Raw genomic sequence first — 18,719 nt, forward strand, 5'->3', positions numbered from 1 at the left:
GTAGCGCAAAAAACACATTGTTTTACCTTGTAAAGGGTGTTTGATTTTCTTTGTATGTTTGCTTTGTAAACACTGGTTTGGTACTTCTGCCTACGACATGTGTGACCTTTCCAACATGATTATGTGAAGTTATTAGAAAACAATCGATGGTTTCGCTAGATAAGATCCTAGATCCTTTTTTGTGTAGAGCCCTTTGAAGTTGCATAGAAACTGCAATTTGGACCTTCAACCCGTTGGCTCCCACTAAAGTCCACTATAGACGTTTTCCCTGAACGCGGAAGTCAGCCTGACTTTTAACCTGATGAATGCTTTGCATTTCCGGTGTCCAGCGTTTCTATTTAAATGAGCGTATATTCCGAGTTGATAATCTAATGTTAAACTTATTAAAATGTTTTTAAAAAGCACATGGCTCCATAGCGCAATCACTTTGCGATGTCGCAGTGACTGTCATTTGTCAGTGCCTCGCTCCTCAAAGTTTAATGAGTGTGTAGACGACATGAAGCTGCCGACGTTATCTACATTAAAAACAGTTGGGCGTTATTTGAATGGGTTCTTATGGAGACCGGAACAGAAGAGCATCCAGTCGGAAGTTAGAATTCGTAATGGCGGCCTTAATTTCTTTTTGACTGAATTAAGGACATGAACATCTTGGATGACATGGGGGTGAGTAAACTATCCAGAAATTGTTATTTTGGAAGTGAACTAATCCTTTAATAATTTTGTTAGTTATTTTTATTGCCTACTGGTTAAAAATATTTAAACAGTTTTAAAACTAGGCATGTTCGTTCGAGAAAATTTGGAGTCTGCTTCTTTTTTGTTTTTTTTTTTGAGAAGAAAAAAATCGTTTATGTTTGCCAAGACTGTATTTGATCACGTTGTTGATGTACGTTGTTGTTTTTCCAGGGTTTTTTGATGAACAGAAAGCCCAAACAACAGCATTTATCAAAACTATTTTGTAACATTATAAATGTTTTTGAACACTAGTGTAGGTAGTATAAATTTTTGCGCTGACCATAATGGATTGGATAGTGCTGTCAAACAATTAATTGCTATTAATCGCATCCAAAATATATATATATTTTTTTTTTAAAAAGATAGTTCCGGTCCTTGATTCTGTATGTTGTTGTATGTTGCTTGGCAACCACTTTGTTGCAACCACAACCATTTCTGAGGAACTACATTGTTTGGTGGAAGAATAATGTTTTTATTAATATCGTTACACTTAATGTGCTTAGTTTTATTTGGTGAAACCTTACTACGTATATGGAATAACCATTTTACTCGTGCCTAACAAAGCTCCTTTAGCTGTTCGAAATTCACTGTAAACCACAGCTTCTTGTGGCTTATTGCTTTAGCTTACATAATATATGCGTGTGTACTGTGTATATTTATGATGTATATATAAATACACACATATACAGTATATATACTGAAAATATTGACATGTATATGAATGCATTTTATATATAAACATAACATTTTTCTTAATTATATACATGCATGTGTGTGTATTTATATATATGCATAAATATACTCAGTACACATATATATGATCGTTCGACAGCACTAATTAGAAATACACAAAGATGTACAGTTTTGATGTACATAATTGATTTGATTCTGTATTGTACATTATGCGCCTTTAGAGTAAACAGGGAATTGAAAGTAATATATTTTTCTCATATTAGGCTCAAAATCCTCACTTCAGTCTCACTTCCTCACTTTAATTTCTATTATCCTATAAGCAGAAAAATGATAATTCCATAAAAACAATAATTCAGTAATATTCTAATAAACCTTCTTATAAACTGACAAGTATAGTTACAGTTTAACAACAAGGGTTCAATAACAGATCACACCGTAGGACATACAATATTTATTTAGGAACACAAACAATGATAAGTTAATTATCAGGTAGTCCACAAATATTGTGGGAATGGTATCAATACAGTCAAACAGGGGAAAACATACATGGAAAACCATTTGGGAACAAAAAAGAAAGCTTGATCAGAAATTGTTGTAAATGGAAACAAAAATGAAATTTTAAAATAGGTTACTGACAGCATTGCTTTTTGATTTTTTTTTTTGTATCAAATAAGAAATTACTTGTTTTTTTTTCAGATTTATTATTTTTGTGTCAATAGAAAAAGCAGGTGGCCAGAATTACAACTTGAATTGAAGTTCTCATCTTCTTTCTAAAACGGGAAATGAGGCAGAATTCCCGAAAAGGGTTCATGTAGAATTCCCCCAAAAAGCAAGAAACTACAAAATATGATATACATATGAATACGTCATGCAAAGTGGCAAAGTCTGCTTACAAACATGTTGTATAGTAGTCTGGTTTAATGTAGCTTTAGCGGCATGGAATTCCTCTCCTCAACTAAGAAACAACAGTCTGATAAACGCCCCCTAAACCAGCTCCCCCAAAAAAACAGATTTAAATAAAACTAGGAACCATGATTAGAAAATATCCAGATCTTTCAGAATCAATTTTCAGCCCAATCTTTACAATCTTTGAGGACATCAGTGAGTTACAAAGCAAAGCATCATGGAAAATCTGGTTCGAGTTCGAAAAAGTGTGTTCAACTAGTGAGATTCCCTGATTGGTTGAGTAGAGTCAGGTGACCAGTGAGGTACGAAAAAAGTCCCATTATCCAACGGGGAGAGAAAATGTAAGTCCGATACACGATGTTTGAGTGTGTAAGTCTCACACACTGTACACATGAACGCTTGCATTGAATACTAGTTAGTTAAAAACCGCAAAAACAGATCGCTAATCCACATGCAACGTCAACTCTCGTCTTGCATAAAGAACACCAGATAAAAGAATAAAATGTGAGAAAAGTTGCTGCCTTAGATGCTAGACGTCCATCTTTGAGAAAATACCAGAAATAATCCATGGGCGCAATGATCATAGTCCCGTATACGTTAATCTACTCTTTTATTATAGAAAAAGAAAAAAACTCAGTAAATTTCAGTTGCTCTCTTTCTTAGTAATACAATGTGCGCTTGTTTCTCTTATTACCTTCTGTTGGCTTTCGCTCCTCTTCTGTAAATGTCCATGTTGCTTGGTTATTCTTGGTGTAGCTCTCTCCCCCTCCATGTTTGGTGAGTGGTGAGAGAGGAAAAACGAGTGCCCCTGACCCTCCCCTAACCCTCGCTCCGTGTAGTCCAGGCCCTCATCTCTCGGCCTCCATGGCGACGCTGGCCTTCTGTTCGGTTGCCGCTTGCTGGTTGACAGCTGAGGGCCAGCCTGGGGGCGGGTGGGCTTGTTGGGGGGAAGGCCCCTGAGTCCATAAGCCCTGCTGGTTGGGCACGGGTGGGGTCATGCCCCAGCTGACCGGAGGTGGAGGGGGTGAGGTGGCCATGCTGGGACTGCTGCTGCTGTTAAAGCTTTCCGAGGCTTTGAGTCGCGAGAACATGGTGAGGGCGTCGGGGAAGTTTGGTGGCGTTGCCGGCGTGTTGGCGGGGGTACACATCTAAAAAACAAACAAACAGATGGAGAATCACAAATGTGTTTGTGAATAATGCGAATCATTTATCAAATCATTTATATTTTTTCTATCACTTTTTGGGGTCAGTAAGATGTTTTTGAAAGAAGTCTCTTATGTTCATCATGGCTGTGTTTTTTGATTAAAAAAAACATTACAATTTAAAGTAATTGTTTTCTATTGTAATATATTTTAAAATGTCATTTATTCCTGTGATGACAAAGTTCCAGTCTCCAGTGTCACATCGTCGTTCAGAAATTATTATAACAAAACACATTTCTTCTTTATCATCAATGTTAAAAACAGTTGTGCTGCTTAATATTTCTGTGGAATTTTATGATTAATAAGTTCAAAAGAACAGAATTAGAGCAAGAATTATTTTTTGTAACAATACAAATGTGTTTACTGTCACTTTTTATCAATTTAATACACTACCAGTCAAAAGTTTTTGAACGGTAAGATTTTTAATGTTTTACCAAGCCTGCAAAAACTGTATCATTTTGAAATATTTTTACAATTTAAAATGACTGATTTCCATTTGAATATATTTTAAAGTCTAATTTATTCCTGTGATTTTAAAGCTGAATTTTTAGCATCATTACTCCAGTCACATGATCCTTCAGAAATCATTCTAATGTTCTGATTTGCTGTTTAAAAACTATTAATTATTATTATGTTGAAAACAGCTAAGTAGAATTTTTCAGGTTTCTTTGATGAATAGAAAGTTCAGAAGAACAGCATTTATCTGAAATAGAAATATTTTATAACATTATAAATGTCTTTATCATCATTTTTGAGCAATTTAAAGCATCCTTGTTAAATAAAAGTATTAATTTCTATAATTTTTATTTCACATAAATGCTGATCATTGGATCATTATATTCAAATAATCCTGGAAAAAATAAAAAAATATAAATAAAAAAATATGATAATAAAAAATGGTTATTAAAAAAACAGTAAACAGTAAACAGTAAATCAGTATATTAGAATGATTTCTGAAGGATCACGTGACACTGAAGACTGGAGTAATGATGCTGAAAAATTAGCTTTGATCACAGGAATACATTTTTAAATATATTCAAATACAAAGCAGTTATTTTAAACTGTTAAAATATTTCACAATATTATAGCTTATGCTGTATTTTGGATCAAATAAATGCAAGCTTGGTGAGCAGAAGAGAATTCTTTAAAAAAACATTAAAAATCTTGCTGTTCAAAAACTTTTGACTGGTAGTGTAGGTCCTTGCTGAATAAAGGTATTAATTTCTTTCAAAATCTTACTGACCCCAGCAGTAGCGGTTTGTCTTAATACACTTTAATTAAATTAAATTGAATCTTAATCCATTTCTAAAACAATTTTCAACAATTTCACGATTTTCATATATTTGTATCATAGAGACCTCTTCTTACAATCCAAACAATTTCTTATAGATTAAATCAGGTGCTGTCTTCTACAGATTGCAGAAGTAAAATAAGTTGCGAAAGCCACTTTGTGTTAACTTTAAATACATCTTTAACATTCCTAACTAATAAAACACATTTTACACCTGATGACAACCGGCTAAAATATTTTAGTGGCAAAATTCAATTCTGCTAAGTTGTCCCAACAGATCATTCCGACATTCCCTCCCTTCCTTCGCATATTTTCTCCCCGTGTTGACTGGTGTTCTTCTAACAGTTTAACTTCCTGTTTCTCATCTCTGCCCTGGCATCACCCGCTCTGCCTTCCTCTGTGCGCCGTTCAGCTACTCCATTACTTCAGTGACCTCCTCATTGTCCTCTCTGAACTCGCTGTCCTCTGTCCGCAGCAAATCGCGCATTTACAGAGGTACACAATAGGCCCCATGAGAGCACCCCCGCCATCCTGCGATGTTTTCGGCGGCAACATCACCAAAAATAAGCAACATTTCAGCACAAATCTGCACAAGGCAGCAATCTGTTAGGTCTAATATGTGAGATTTGTCAATGAAAGCTAAATGAACGGGACACGTCGGGATACTTCCTGGTGTGCCCTTGCACAGGTATGAGAAACATGTCCATATTGTCTTACTGCAGCAATCACGTCGGCGTCCGTGTCCCATCCTGTCAGCAACCCTGAATACTGCCGCCTGCAGTTTTTATTGACCCACCTGTAAGGATATCTCTCCAAAAACCACCACAATCACCCCATTGTGGCCGGTCAAAAGTCTCAAATGGACCTCCGTGTCCCTAGATGCCTTTAATTCAAGTGATTACAACAGGAAGTCTGAGGGATTAAAAAAAACAGCTATGAAGCTATTACACAGGCTTGAAATGGCAATGAGGAGGGGGGAAAAAGCCGCACAAAATGGCATCCCGCAATACATCAGCCAGCTGGACAGCTGCTGCAGATGTGGAGAAGACGGTCAGTGGCTTAACACGAGAGCAGATGCATCTGCAGATCCTCCATAATTCAGAATCATTGACAAAGCATGCTTCAAGAGGTGCGGTGTACATAACAAACATGCTCCGGCCGACAGCTGGGTTGCTATGGAAATATTTTGGTTGTGAGGACAGATCTGTTGATGAGAAATGAGGTCAGAGTTGGCGTAGGAAAACAGAACCTGCGGTGCACAGCCCAGTCCACTTTGTTATACCTCATTTTTGTTTGTTACATTTAATTTACTTGGAAACCCAGCGGTGGATATTCAAAACTGTATTTATCTCTTTTGGGACACTGTTAAAGCTGAAGTGTGTCATTTCTTTACCAGCATCACCACAGATGTGCAGTATAAATACACCGCCTGTCTTCCATTGGTGGGTCAAAAAGAAAACACAGCCCCAAACTCACACCACTGGATGAACCAAAGTCACTGCGGGTTGGGATTCTCAAACAAAGAATGTTTAGATAGCGCAACACACTGTAAAGGCTGTAAAATAGGACACAATGTACTGTGTTAATATGAAGGAATTTTCCATATTAATTTTTCACAGATGTTTTACCCATATTTTACAAATTGCATCATGTCAGTGTGCAAAAGCACACTGTGTTTATACTTTATAATCTACAAACGGCTTACTTCAAAATTCTTCTAATTAAATTAAAATTAGACAAAGTATGAAATAAATTCAACTTGTGTCCCTACATTCTTTTGAGTAGTTTCTGTGTTTAAAACAAGACCGTTAGAGTGTGACAGTGCCAACCCACTTTCAGCTGTCTGGGTTCCGGAAACACTTTTCCCACAGGGATTTTTTAAAAGAAGTCTATAACCAAAAGCCATGAACCACACCAACCTGCTACAAGGTAAACCACAAATTACAAACTTTGACTTGTGCAAAAAAGTATTTGAAAGTCAGTCGAAAAAGCAAAGGTACAAGACTGCAGGAAAGAACTGCAACTGCATTAAAGGGATAGTTAACCCAAAAATGGGAATTGTGTCATTAATTACTCACCCTCATGTCGTTCCAAACCTGTTCTGATGAAATTGAGACCTTTCTGACCCTGCATAGACAGCAATGGAACTACCACATTTAAGGCCCAGAAACGTAGTAAGGACATTAGTCCAAGAAAATAGGAAAATAGTCCAAGTGACAATGGATCAGTGGTTCATTCGTAATTGTATGAAGCTACAAGAATAGTTTTTGTGCGCTGGTGGTCTTCTCATGAGCATGTCTCAAAGACTGACACAGAAGAGAAGAAACTGTTGAATAAAGTTATTTTTGCTTTCTTTGAACACAAAAAGCATTCTCATAGTTTCATAAAATTACAATTGAACAGCTGACACATGGACTATTTTAACAATGTCCTTATTGTCTTTCTGGGTCTTGAACGTGGTAATTACATTGCTGTCTATGCAGGGTGAGAAAGCTCTCAGATTTTTTCAAAAGTATCTTAATTGGTGTTCCCAAAGAATTTGTGTTCTACACTGTAAAAAATAAAAAACACAATTTGTTGAGTCAGCTTAAAATAATTTGTTACCCTGCTGCCTTAAAATTTGAAGTTCAGTCAACTGAAATAAGTTTAGTCAACTTGAAATGTTAAGTTGTACTAAGTAACAACTTAGATATTTGTGTTTGCTAAACTTAACAGATGGGTAAGTAAAATTTTAAGTTGCTTCAACTCAAAATATCTAAGTTGTCACTTAGAATAATTTAACATTTCAAGTTGAATAAACTTTTTTTGAGTTGACTAAACTTAAAATTTTAAGGCAGCCAGGTTACAAATTCTTTTAAGTTGACTCAACAAATTGTTTTTTACAGTGTAGAAGGCATTACCAAAGGTCCAGGACTTGGAAACAAACATCTTTTTGTGACTTTAAATGCACAATATGTAAGTTTTCGGTGCTTGAGGGCGCATATTCAAAACAAACAAAGAAACAAAGGCGTAGTTTGATGATGCCATGATTGAGTGTGGGAGTTGTTGCCTTCATCCCCATAGCTGATGCAATCCATCGGAATTTGGGCATAAATCATGCCCATGGATGAGCTAATGTATTAAAGACTTATTAAGGTCACTGTAGTATGAAGCAGGGTGGGGCTGAAAGTCGTGGAAGTGAAACGCTGGAGCGATTGCTAATGAAGAATGAGTGCAATACACTCGAAAGCAGTTTTGAAATGCCACAGACGACTGCTTCCACTTCTTGAGGTCATGCTTATGTGAGGTAAAACAGCACTGTTTCATCATACTAAATACATCTGAGTGTGTTGAAAGTTCTGTTATAATGCCTGTCTAATAAAATGCATAACATATTAAAGTGTCTTTGAGGATGTTTTCTACAAAATAAAACCGGTGTACAACTTCAAACATTTGGGATACTGTAAGTACACAAGTCAGCAAACTATATAACACTGTTCTAGTGGTTTTTGGATATTTTAATCAAAAAAATCTTACATATTGTTTTAAACACATGAAAGTAAAACCAGTGTTTGGTTCACCAAGCACACCATAAGCACTGCAAAGGCATTACACAAAAAAAAATTAACCTTGCTCCCCTTTACTATTGTTCACGGAGCCAGATTGCCAAACAATCAGTTTCTGGATTAGCACTTTCCTTCATTGGAAACAGCTAGAAATAATAACATGGAAGAAAGGAAAGCGTTCAAATTCCTTTGAACTAAAACAGTGATGCAATTCACCACTTCATGCTTACACTGTAGCTTGAAAGTTCTAGTACAACCACTGTTTTGCATCCTTCACATGCATGTCTACATTACTCCGGGCTGGAATTATGGAAAGTGAACACGCTGTGGCAGATGGTGCATGAAATATAATGATAAGGTTTGTAATGAGATAATTGACAGTTCACTGCAGTGTTTCATTGTAACACAAAACTGTGCAACACTGCCTGATCTGCTGTACGTGTATCTGAGAGTCTCTGAGAGAAGAGAGATGCTGGGAGGCGTCGTCAAGCAGGCAGACAATGGCTTTAGGAGGTGCTTTGATTTTTATAACAGTAATTTGTAATCACATGCTGCAGAGATGCAGAGGTTTTTCTCAGCTCTGCACTCTACTGTGTGTGCATGTTTAAGTGTTTACACACGTGAGCAAATGATCTCTCAGTTCAAGGCTTGATTATTAACCTAAGGGTAACACAGCACAGAGGGATTTCAGAGCAAAACAATAGGCATGTATTGTCTAAAAATGGCTGGTTTTTACAATGAAAATGAAACTTGATTCATACTGTATGTTAAAATCAAGGACATGACTCTACGGCCAATATTGGCTGCAGTATCCTCTGCCAAGTGATCATAAATCAGCAAAAGTTGTTCCATCAGAGCAGTTTAAATGTCGTCCAACTAAAAGACATCTTTGAGAGTTATGACATTTGCTGTCCAAGAGCATGATAAAAACAGAATCAGCGACATAGCTTTTCTACTGTATTATGACATACATCAGAATGCAACAGCTTATTAAAAAGAAACAATGTAAGGCTGGGACTTGGAACTATACTTCACTTGATTGTTTTTTGAACCATTGGCATTGCACTCAAAAAGAGTTTGCAGGGCCTGGTGTATGGTATGGTATGATATGATATGAAGTCTTTTGGTCTTCATGAAATGTCTAAAACATACTTTGGTTAAAATTCCTCAATGGTGTATAACAACACCCTTTTTACCTTGTCAAAAGCAGCTCTGTTCTCACCCATTGTTTCGGTGCATGTTTCTTTAAATGACAATGAGCTACTGCTCACCACACCCCTCACTTTCATGGGGCGTGTCGACACAAGGCGCATAAATTGCTGCTGGCACGGAGGTAGTCTAATTCAAATAGCTAGCTATATTTTCAGCTTTTCTGAGCTGGCACACACTCCAGAAACCTAGTCTCAGCCTTAAATGTCATGCCCACGGAACGTTGGCTAAACATCTGATGCATATGGCACATTTAGCTGGAAACGCTTCATGAGTTTCGAAGTCGTCATCGGATTGGTTAGATTACACAGGATTTCCGAGAGACATGTGTGTCGCATTCTTCTGGAAACAAAAATGTTGTGGCGCCAAACCCCCTCACGAAAGAAGAAAGTTGTCATGTTTACAACTGTGACAATGAGCGCTTATCAGGATCAACTAAACGCTGGATTTTCAAAAGTATGTGAAAAAGTTTGCAACATAGAATCTTTAAAGGGGTCATCGGATGCCCATTTTCTTTGGTTAAAAATTCTCAATTGTTGTGTAAAACAACACCCTTTTTACCATGTCAAAATCAGCTCTGCAAAAATCATCTCATTCTGGTCGTGGCTGCTTTAAATGCAAATGAGCTCTGCTCGCCCCGCCCCTCTTCTCTCTGTGGAATGACGAGCCTGTTTACTTTAGCCGCATTTAGCCGGGTTTAGCTGCTAAACTTGCTAACTAGCACATTATTAGGAAAGGCGACCGCAAAGATTCATAAAAAAAACCTTATACTCACTTCTGCTGTAAGTGAAGCTGGATCACGAATAATTCACGTGAACATAGATGGATATATGTAGATCGGGAGGCGCATTTCCTTCACAAACAAACGTAATCCACTTCATCTTCAGCGGCTCAGATGTCGGGAGTAAATGACGACCACTACGTTCATCATTACATCCAGCAACACAACACCTCAATCGCTCAATCGGAGATATTCTTGTCTAACTTACATTCCTGCTCCGGGATCGAAACAAAGAGGGCGGACTGTTACAGCTGACCTGAGGTCAAACGCTCATGTCAATCAACTTTCGTAGGAGCGGCCTCTGTGGGTGTGACACCACAACGACAGGCATCTGAGAATGGCTTGATTTGAAAAAGGGGATATTATTTTTACAGATTAATTAAAAACCACTGCATGGATTTTTATTATTATAGGGTAGATTTGTACATACACTGCCAACACAAATTAATGTTCAAACAACATGTAAAAGTGAACTTAGTATCCAATGACCCCTTTAAAAAATATCCAAGAGTCATAATTTCTTTACGACTGAAGAAAGAAAGACATGAACATCTTGGATGACAAGTGTCTTGTACAAGTGCACAATGTCAGTGGTGAGATGAAGTGTATGAACAAACGACGCGGCGCAAAATGAAACATGATTGGTTGCTGTACCTGTCAGTAATATGGCCTCTTGGGTGGGCCTTGGCCATTTAAAGCGGCCAAAGTTCCCAGACCTTCTGTCGTCTTTTTTATAAGATTTATACATCATCTGGAAGCTGAATAAATAAGCTTTTAATTAATGCATGGTTTGCTAGGATATGACAATATTTATATTGCCATTAAAGCTGTCCAAATGAAGTTCTTAGCAATGCACATTACTAATCAAAAAATAGGTTTTGACATATTTACGGTAGGAAATTTACAAAATATCTTCAGGGAACATGATCTTAATAGCCTAATGATTTTTGGCATAAAAGAAAAAAATCGATAATTTTGACCCATACAATGAACTACAAATCTGTCACTTTAAATGCTCCAGCTTTTTAAAGCTGGGTGGATTCTGAATGGCTGTCAATGATTGTATTGTACATAAGCTGGAAAAACTGTTTTAAAAATTGGTTCCAACAATATAATTTTTCTGTGCCGTTAACATTATAGCTGCGGTGTGAACATACAGCTCACAGAATTAGAACGATTATTTAAATTTTAGTTAGTTTAGTTATCATCCTTAGTGTGAATGGTCATTAAATACTGTAAAATACCATATGTATTATAAATTATACATGTCAGATGTCACATTAAATAACAAGCTATAATTGGTCAAATTAAACATTTCTCATTCTATTGTTCAGTTACCTCACAAGCTAAAGGTCAGTCTACTAGCTGCTACCTTGCGATCACATTTAGTCATTTAGTAATTTTATCCAAACTGACTTGATGAACATCACAAGCGATTTATCATTCAAGAGACAATTCACAGTTCTGCAGTGACAAGTTTCCTATGTCAGCATACAAATCTAGCATAGATAATAAAAGAGAAAATGTAATTTTTAAGATATGTCTTTGACTACAATACTCACAAATTAGCCTGCTATCCTAGAATTGCTTCCAAAGAGTAATTGGAAAGACTATTACCTAGAAGAATATAATGTGATATGTTTTTGAAAACAGACATTACAAATGGCTAACTTTGGGGTTTGGATTCTACAAGGTTAAAATCATCTACCAACAGGGGGAATCTGGTACTTGCTAACCAGTTAAACATTAATGCCTTGGTTTAGTACATGTGCATTGCACGTTATTTCTTGTACATCTGTGATTCACACTAACTGCATGCCGGGAAACATTGCTTGTAAATGGGGTTTACTTTTTCTGGCATCCACCATGGCATCAACTCAAGGCCAAATACTGAAATATAATCATTGTTTCAGAGTTAAATCCTTTGTATACACTGCCTTTGATTAGACGTTCTGTTGTTTCCTAACTTCTCAGCCTGTATTTTGTCTTTATAATGTTTCACACTGATTGTCCCACTTCCCCATTTCACAGCCTTGACAAGACCATCTGCTTGTTTTTATAGGCTACATGACTGTAAGGTCATCAAGATAGGGAGCTTCACTCCATGATCCCTTTAATCAAACTGTCAGTTAGCTGCAATAAAGTCCTGTCATCACTTGAACCTTTTCCCACCTCTGTCTGTAAGGTGCAGGGAATTCAGCTGTATCTGAGAATTAAAAATTTGCCAACTTTCTTAGGTCACACCCAGGAACAAACCACAGTTAAAGTTACCAGAACTTGTACCCCTCCCTCTCAGCCCCAATGCCAGGAAAAGAACCTTTTCTACTCTTTGTGCATTAAATCCTGTTTTAATTACCGTACTTTAACCAGAGGATAGCTGGCCATCTTACTAAGGCTTTTCTTTGCAGATGACTGTGTGGTCTGAGATTAACTGGACAGGATACAAGAATTCCTTGGGACAACAGTTCTCAAAATGTGAAAATTTTGCTCTGCATAGACCATTATTCTTTGGTAATGAAACTTAAGTTTGATTTCTAATAATTTACAGACATCTATAAAACAGATTGTTTAAAGGAAAGGCGATCGCAAAGATTCATAAAAAAAAAACCTTATACTCACTTCTGCTGTAAGTGAAGCTGGATCACGATTCGCACGAATATAAACGGATATATGTAGATCGGGAGGTGCATTCCCTTCACAAACAAACGTAATCTACTGCATCTTCAGCGGCTCAGATGTCGGGAGTAAATGACGACCACTATGTTCATTATTACATCCAGCAACACAACACCTCAATCGCTCAATTGGAGATATTCTTGTCTAATTTACATCCCTGCTCCGGCATCAAAACAATGGAGGTCGGACTGTTACAGCTGATGTAACGTGGGTCTGAGGTAAGACGCTCATGTCAATCAACTATCGTGGGAGTGGCCTCTGTCGGTGTGACGCCACAACGACAGGCGTCTGAGAATAGCTCGATTTGAAAAAGGGGATATTATTATATTATTTTTACAGAATAATTAAAAACCACTGCATGGATTTTTATCATTATAGGGTAGATGTATACATACACTGCCAACACACATTAATGTTTAAACAACATGTAAAAGAATCCGATGACCCCTCTAATAATTGATGACCTAAATTACATGTGACTTAAAGGACAAGTCATATGTACATATAATGTACTCACCCCCTTGTCATCCAAGATGTTCATGTCTTTCTTTCTTCAGTCGTAAAGAAATTATGTTTTTTGAGGAAAACATTTCAGCATTTTTCTCCATATAGTGAACTTCTGTTACCCCGAGTTTGAACTTCCAAAATGCAGTTTAAATGCGGCTTCAAACAATCCCAAGTGTGGTTGTAAACGATCCCAGCCAAGGGAGAAGGGTCTTACCTAGCAAAACGATCGATTATTTTCATAACAATAATACAATTTATATACTTTTTAATGTCAAATGCTCGTCTTGCCTTGCCTGAACTGTTTTTTTCTGTTCATGACAGTTAGGGTATGTCAAAAAATTCACATCTCATGATCTCTCTCAACTTCAAAATTGCTGTTTTACCTTTTTTGTTAAGGGTGTTTGATCTTCTTTGCATGTTCACTTTGCAAAGACTGGGTTGAGATAGAAAATACGATTTTTTTTCTCGAAATGAGCGTTTGAGATTAAAAAGTATTTAAATTGCATTTTTTAAATGAAAATAACTGTTTGTTTCGCTAGATAATAACCTTCGTCCTCGGCTTGGATCGTTTACAACCGCATTTGGGATTGTTTGAAGCCGCATTTAAACTGCATTTTGGAAGTTCGAGCTCGGCACCATATCAGTCCATTATATGGAGTAAAATCCTGAAATGTTTTCCTCAAAAAACAATTTCTTTATGACTGAAGAAAGAAAGAAAGGAACATCTTGGATGACAAGGTGTTGAGTACATTATCTGTAAATTTTTGTTCTGGAAGTGGACTTCTCCTTTAAATCACATCTGTCAAAAAATGTTTTATAAAAGTATGTAATGTAAGTAGTGCAAAGTGCACATTTTAAGACTCTGCAACTGAAAAAAAAAAGATGCAAAATAAATGCTCTGCTGTAATAAAAAAGTCTTTTGTGTGTATAACATATATATGTGTATAGCAAAACATGCATTTATTTGAGAGGACAAAATTCAGAAAAAAATCATCCCTTTTTTGTCCTATGTTCTAATTACACTGAAATGGAACAACTTCAGTATGAATGTTTTTTTTTTCAGTTTCAGAACCCAGATTTCAAAATCTGATTACAAAATTCATAATTAAGTTTGAAAGAGCTTTTCTGTGTGATAGCCAACTTTCTTTTTGAGTAAATTCAGCTCAGCCTGTGAGTTATGAGCTAATGTGGTCAGCAGTTATAGGACTACAACAGCAGGGTCACTCTAGGAGACAAACATCTAACATCACATCTGTCCAGAGCATGATGTCAGCCCTGGATGAACTGCCTATTCACAACAATTATTTTTCAATAATTTACCTTTAATAATAAAACGAGCAGCAGCTCATACAGATGTTAAGCCTCAGGGAGGCTTGAACATGTGGCAAACTTAATTAAGGCTGTGATGTTGTGCTTTAAAAATAAATTGTAAAGGAATAGTTCAAATAAACATTCTACTCACAGTCATGTTGAGGAAATGATTTTATGATCAAAGACTATAGTCACCATCAGTGATTCTTTTCAAACAGCCAATAGATTCTGAAATCTGTTTGCTTAGGAACCCTCCAAACAAAACTATACACCAAACAAACATAAAAGAACACTGTTTTTTAATGCACTTATGACTTCACTGTCAGTCGGAATAAGTAGGCTAGCGCAGAGGAAATTGTGGTGCAAATTCAATTAGGACTACATAACTAATAACATTAGTAAGTGTTGGCACCCCATGCAACAAAAATCACACCTTCGGGTCTTGTGCTTTCACCTGCATCTTTTAAACTGTGATGTGTTCTATCCTGTGTTCAGAGATAACAATGATCTGTAGATACTCTTTTGCTTCCTCAAAACATTTTATACTCACATCAATAAACCTCAAACAGACACAAACATGGGGTGAGCGGCAATCTGAAATGTTGCACAACTGATGTATTACTAAACATTTACTAAAGTCAAACTTACACTACCAGGTTTTTTAAGATGTCTCTTCTGCTCACCAAACCTGCATTTATTTGATCAAAAATACAGCAAAAGCAGTAATATTGTTAAATATTTGTACTATTTAAAATAACTTATATTTGAATGCATTTTAAAATGTAATTAATCATGTGAACAAAGCTAAATTCTCAGCATCATTACTCCATTCCTCAGTGTCACATGATCACATGCTGTTCAAGAAACATGTTTATTATTAGCAATATTTAAAACAGTTGCGTACATTTTTTCAGGATTCTTTGATGAATAGAAAGATCCAAAATCAGCATTTATCTGAAATAGAAAAGCTTTTGTAACATTATACACTATAGAGATTAAATAACAGAATTAAGAAATGACAGAAATTAATACTTTTATTTAGCAAGGACGGTTTGAATTGTTCAAATGTAATAATAAAGACATTTATAATGTTACAAAAGATTTCTATTTCAGATAAATGCTGCTCTTCTGAACTTTCTATTCATCAAAGAAACCTGAACAAAAATCTACTCAGTTGTTTTCAACATAATAATGATAATAAATGTTTTTTGAGCAGCAAATCAAAATATTAGAATGATTTCTGAAAGATCATGTGACTGGAGTAATGATGCAAAAAATGTAGCTTTGAAATCACAGGAATAAATTACATTTTAAAATAAATTCAAATAAAAAACAGTTATTTTTAAATAGCAAAAATATTTCAAAATTGTACTGTTTTTGCTGTACTTTGTTCCATGAGTATATGTTGTAAATTTCCTACTGTAAATCTATCAAATTATTTTTTGATTAGTAACAGGCATTGCTAAAGACTTAATTTGGACAACTTTAAAGTTGATCTTCTCAATATTGTGATTTTTTCCGCACCCTCAGATTCCAGATTTTCAAATAGTTTTCTATTCTAACAAACCATACATCAATGGAAAGCTTATTTATTCTGCTTTCAAATGATGTATAAATCTCAGTTTAAAAAAAATAAAATAAAATTGATCCTTATGACCGGTTGGTGTTCCAGGCTTACAATTGTTAACTACATTAGTTAAAAAAAATTAATGAAAAATAACGAAAGAAAAATAAACCATAATACAACAATAACCATTTATTAGGATTAAAATCAAAAGTTGGACCTGAGCCAACATGAACTAGTAATGAACAGTTGTATTTATTAACTAATGCTAACAAAGATTATTAACCACTGTAACGAATGAATTGTTAATCGTTAGTTATAGGTAATCCATGAACTAATATTAACTAATGGGATATTATTGTTAAGTGTCACCACTGTGGGATATTCCAGAACTCTACCATCATGAAGCATACCATATATTTCTTTCTCATCAAGGAATTTATCACTAGTCCTAGTCAATAAAACACTTGCTTATTGCCTGACTGATGGTGTCCCACATTCGTGATACTTTAACCTTGCGGCCATTATTTCATTTCATTTATACTGCAACACTGAAATACTGCCTACCTCGGCACACTACAGTAATAACAGTGAACACAGCGCCTGTGTGTGTGTGTGTGTGTGTGTGTGTTTATTTCTGGAAGCCCCGTCTCTCCGCAACATGGCCGACACTATGGCTACAGCTTTACATTGTTATTGTTTCAGCCACGATGTAAACGCAGCACGTACAGTCACATAACAGACATATAAAAATAGAAAAAAATTACATTTAATAAACAAACACAGATGACGGCTTTCATACTCACCATTTGATGATGGTGACCGTAAGGAATATTTGTCTCTTGAAAGAAGGCACTAAGGGCTGTCTGTGAGTGAGAGATCATAACATAGCATTACCTCACATGCTGAGTGTATAATAATACTTAAACATATTTATATCTCGCTAGACCGGCAAACTGTCGGAGTTTCACTTATTTTAGAAAGCTGAGAATGGCTGCAGGATTTCGGCTGATCTAAATGAAAAATAAAAGCATTGTATCAGTGTTGAGCTCTGCTGGAGTGCAATCTGTCAGCGGTCATCTTCATTGCATAATAGCATGGGAAGCTAGTACAGTGTGCCATGGGCGAGGATTATAGTATTTAATCTGGAGTAAACTCTAATTGGATAGTAGCCGGTCTCTCTTGAGCTTTTCGTAACTGTTATACTATAGAGATGTACTGAAGTGTGATTTTATTCCAAAATAAAGCACATGCAGAAGCATGTAATGGATTTTAAATACCTAACGAGGAAGCTAAAACACGTTTAGGTCATAGTTACTAGTCATTATTAGGAAGGACAACCGGACACGCGATACAGTATGCAATGCATCACATAAACAATGCACTGGCGTAGGCATGCACAGTGTGCTCTCCGCTGCGCTTACCTCAAACTGCCAATGTGCCGCTTGCAAAAGCTGTTTCGCCTGGTCTGCGGCACATCCAGCTGTCAGGACGAACTGGTTTATCATAACTTGATGTTTGAGTTCATCCATATTCGCTGGTGTTTGTTTCCGAGCCACGAACAGTAGTGTTTTACCCGGGACTGGATTTTTGAGATTTAGTCTCTCCGCTTTTCTCTTTCAGTCGTCCACCATTACAGCCGGTTGAGCAAACACAAATATTTACTGTAGGAGCGCTGGTGTAACGAGCGCCAGATGATTGACAGCACGAATCAGCCAATCAGAGCGGGGCGGAGGTCATGGGAATTGTATGCGTCGGGATTCCACGTTTGTTGTGTTTTTGATGACACTGCATTAGTTTGACGTCTATGTTGCAGCGCTCGAGATAGGCGTTGACGATTCTTCTTATACAATGTGACAATATCCATCTCTAAACGAAGAAAAGCATATAGAAACAACGCTACAAAGATAAGAGAGCGTGTTTAAGTTGTTCTTTAAACACCGAAACTACACATCCCGTCATGCAACGCTTTGTTTGTTAAGTTCTAGAAGGCAGAATTTATGAATGACGGTCGCTCCCGTCCAATTCCCATTCGAGCTATGCCACTACCTTCCCAAATATGGTAAACAAATCTTCCAACACCAATTAAATCACTAGCATCTTAACAGAAGACCCCCTGATGTACTTTAGCGCAGTCCTTTGTAGTGGTAATGGTAAGCATATGACGACAACTTTTACATGACGTTGCTTGTTACTTTTAATAACAGTGCGTGACTGCGCTTGGTAAAATGATATGCTTTTTTTTTTTTTTTTTTTTTTAAAGCATCACATCTTAAGCACAAACATAAGAATAAACAATATG

General features: G+C 36.4%; 1 protein-coding gene across 1 annotated transcript; it reads right to left on the minus strand.

The window, feature by feature from the left end:
* Positions 1–2,928: 2,928 nt before the first annotated feature.
* ubald1a (UBA-like domain containing 1a) lies at positions 2,929–18,103 on the minus strand. The gene is made up of 3 exons (XM_051123903.1): positions 17,842–18,103; positions 17,224–17,283; positions 2,929–3,479 (listed from the first exon to the last, which is right to left on the minus strand). Exons 1-3 carry the CDS (start codon positions 17,947–17,949, stop codon positions 3,180–3,182), a joined length of 468 nt encoding a protein of 155 aa, XP_050979860.1. The 5' UTR covers positions 17,950–18,103; the 3' UTR covers positions 2,929–3,179.
* Positions 18,104–18,719: the final 616 nt, after the last annotated feature.

Source organism: Labeo rohita, chromosome 12 (assembly GCF_022985175.1).
Source record: "Labeo rohita strain BAU-BD-2019 chromosome 12, IGBB_LRoh.1.0, whole genome shotgun sequence".
Taxonomy (NCBI): Eukaryota; Metazoa; Chordata; class Actinopteri; order Cypriniformes; family Cyprinidae; genus Labeo; species Labeo rohita.

Excerpts from the sequence above, each read along its gene's own strand:
- ubald1a (XM_051123903.1), bottom strand. The coding sequence starts at position 17,949 with ATGGATGAACTCAAACATCAAGTTATGATAAACCAGTTCGTCCTGACA. Across the intron at positions 17,284-17,841 it reads CGGCACATTGGCAGTTTGAG|ACAGCCCTTAGTGCCTTCTT; the intron begins GTAAGCGCAGCG and ends TCTCACTCACAG. Across the intron at positions 3,480-17,223 it reads ACGGTCACCATCATCAAATG|ATGTGTACCCCCGCCAACAC; the intron begins GTGAGTATGAAA and ends TTTGTTTTTTAG.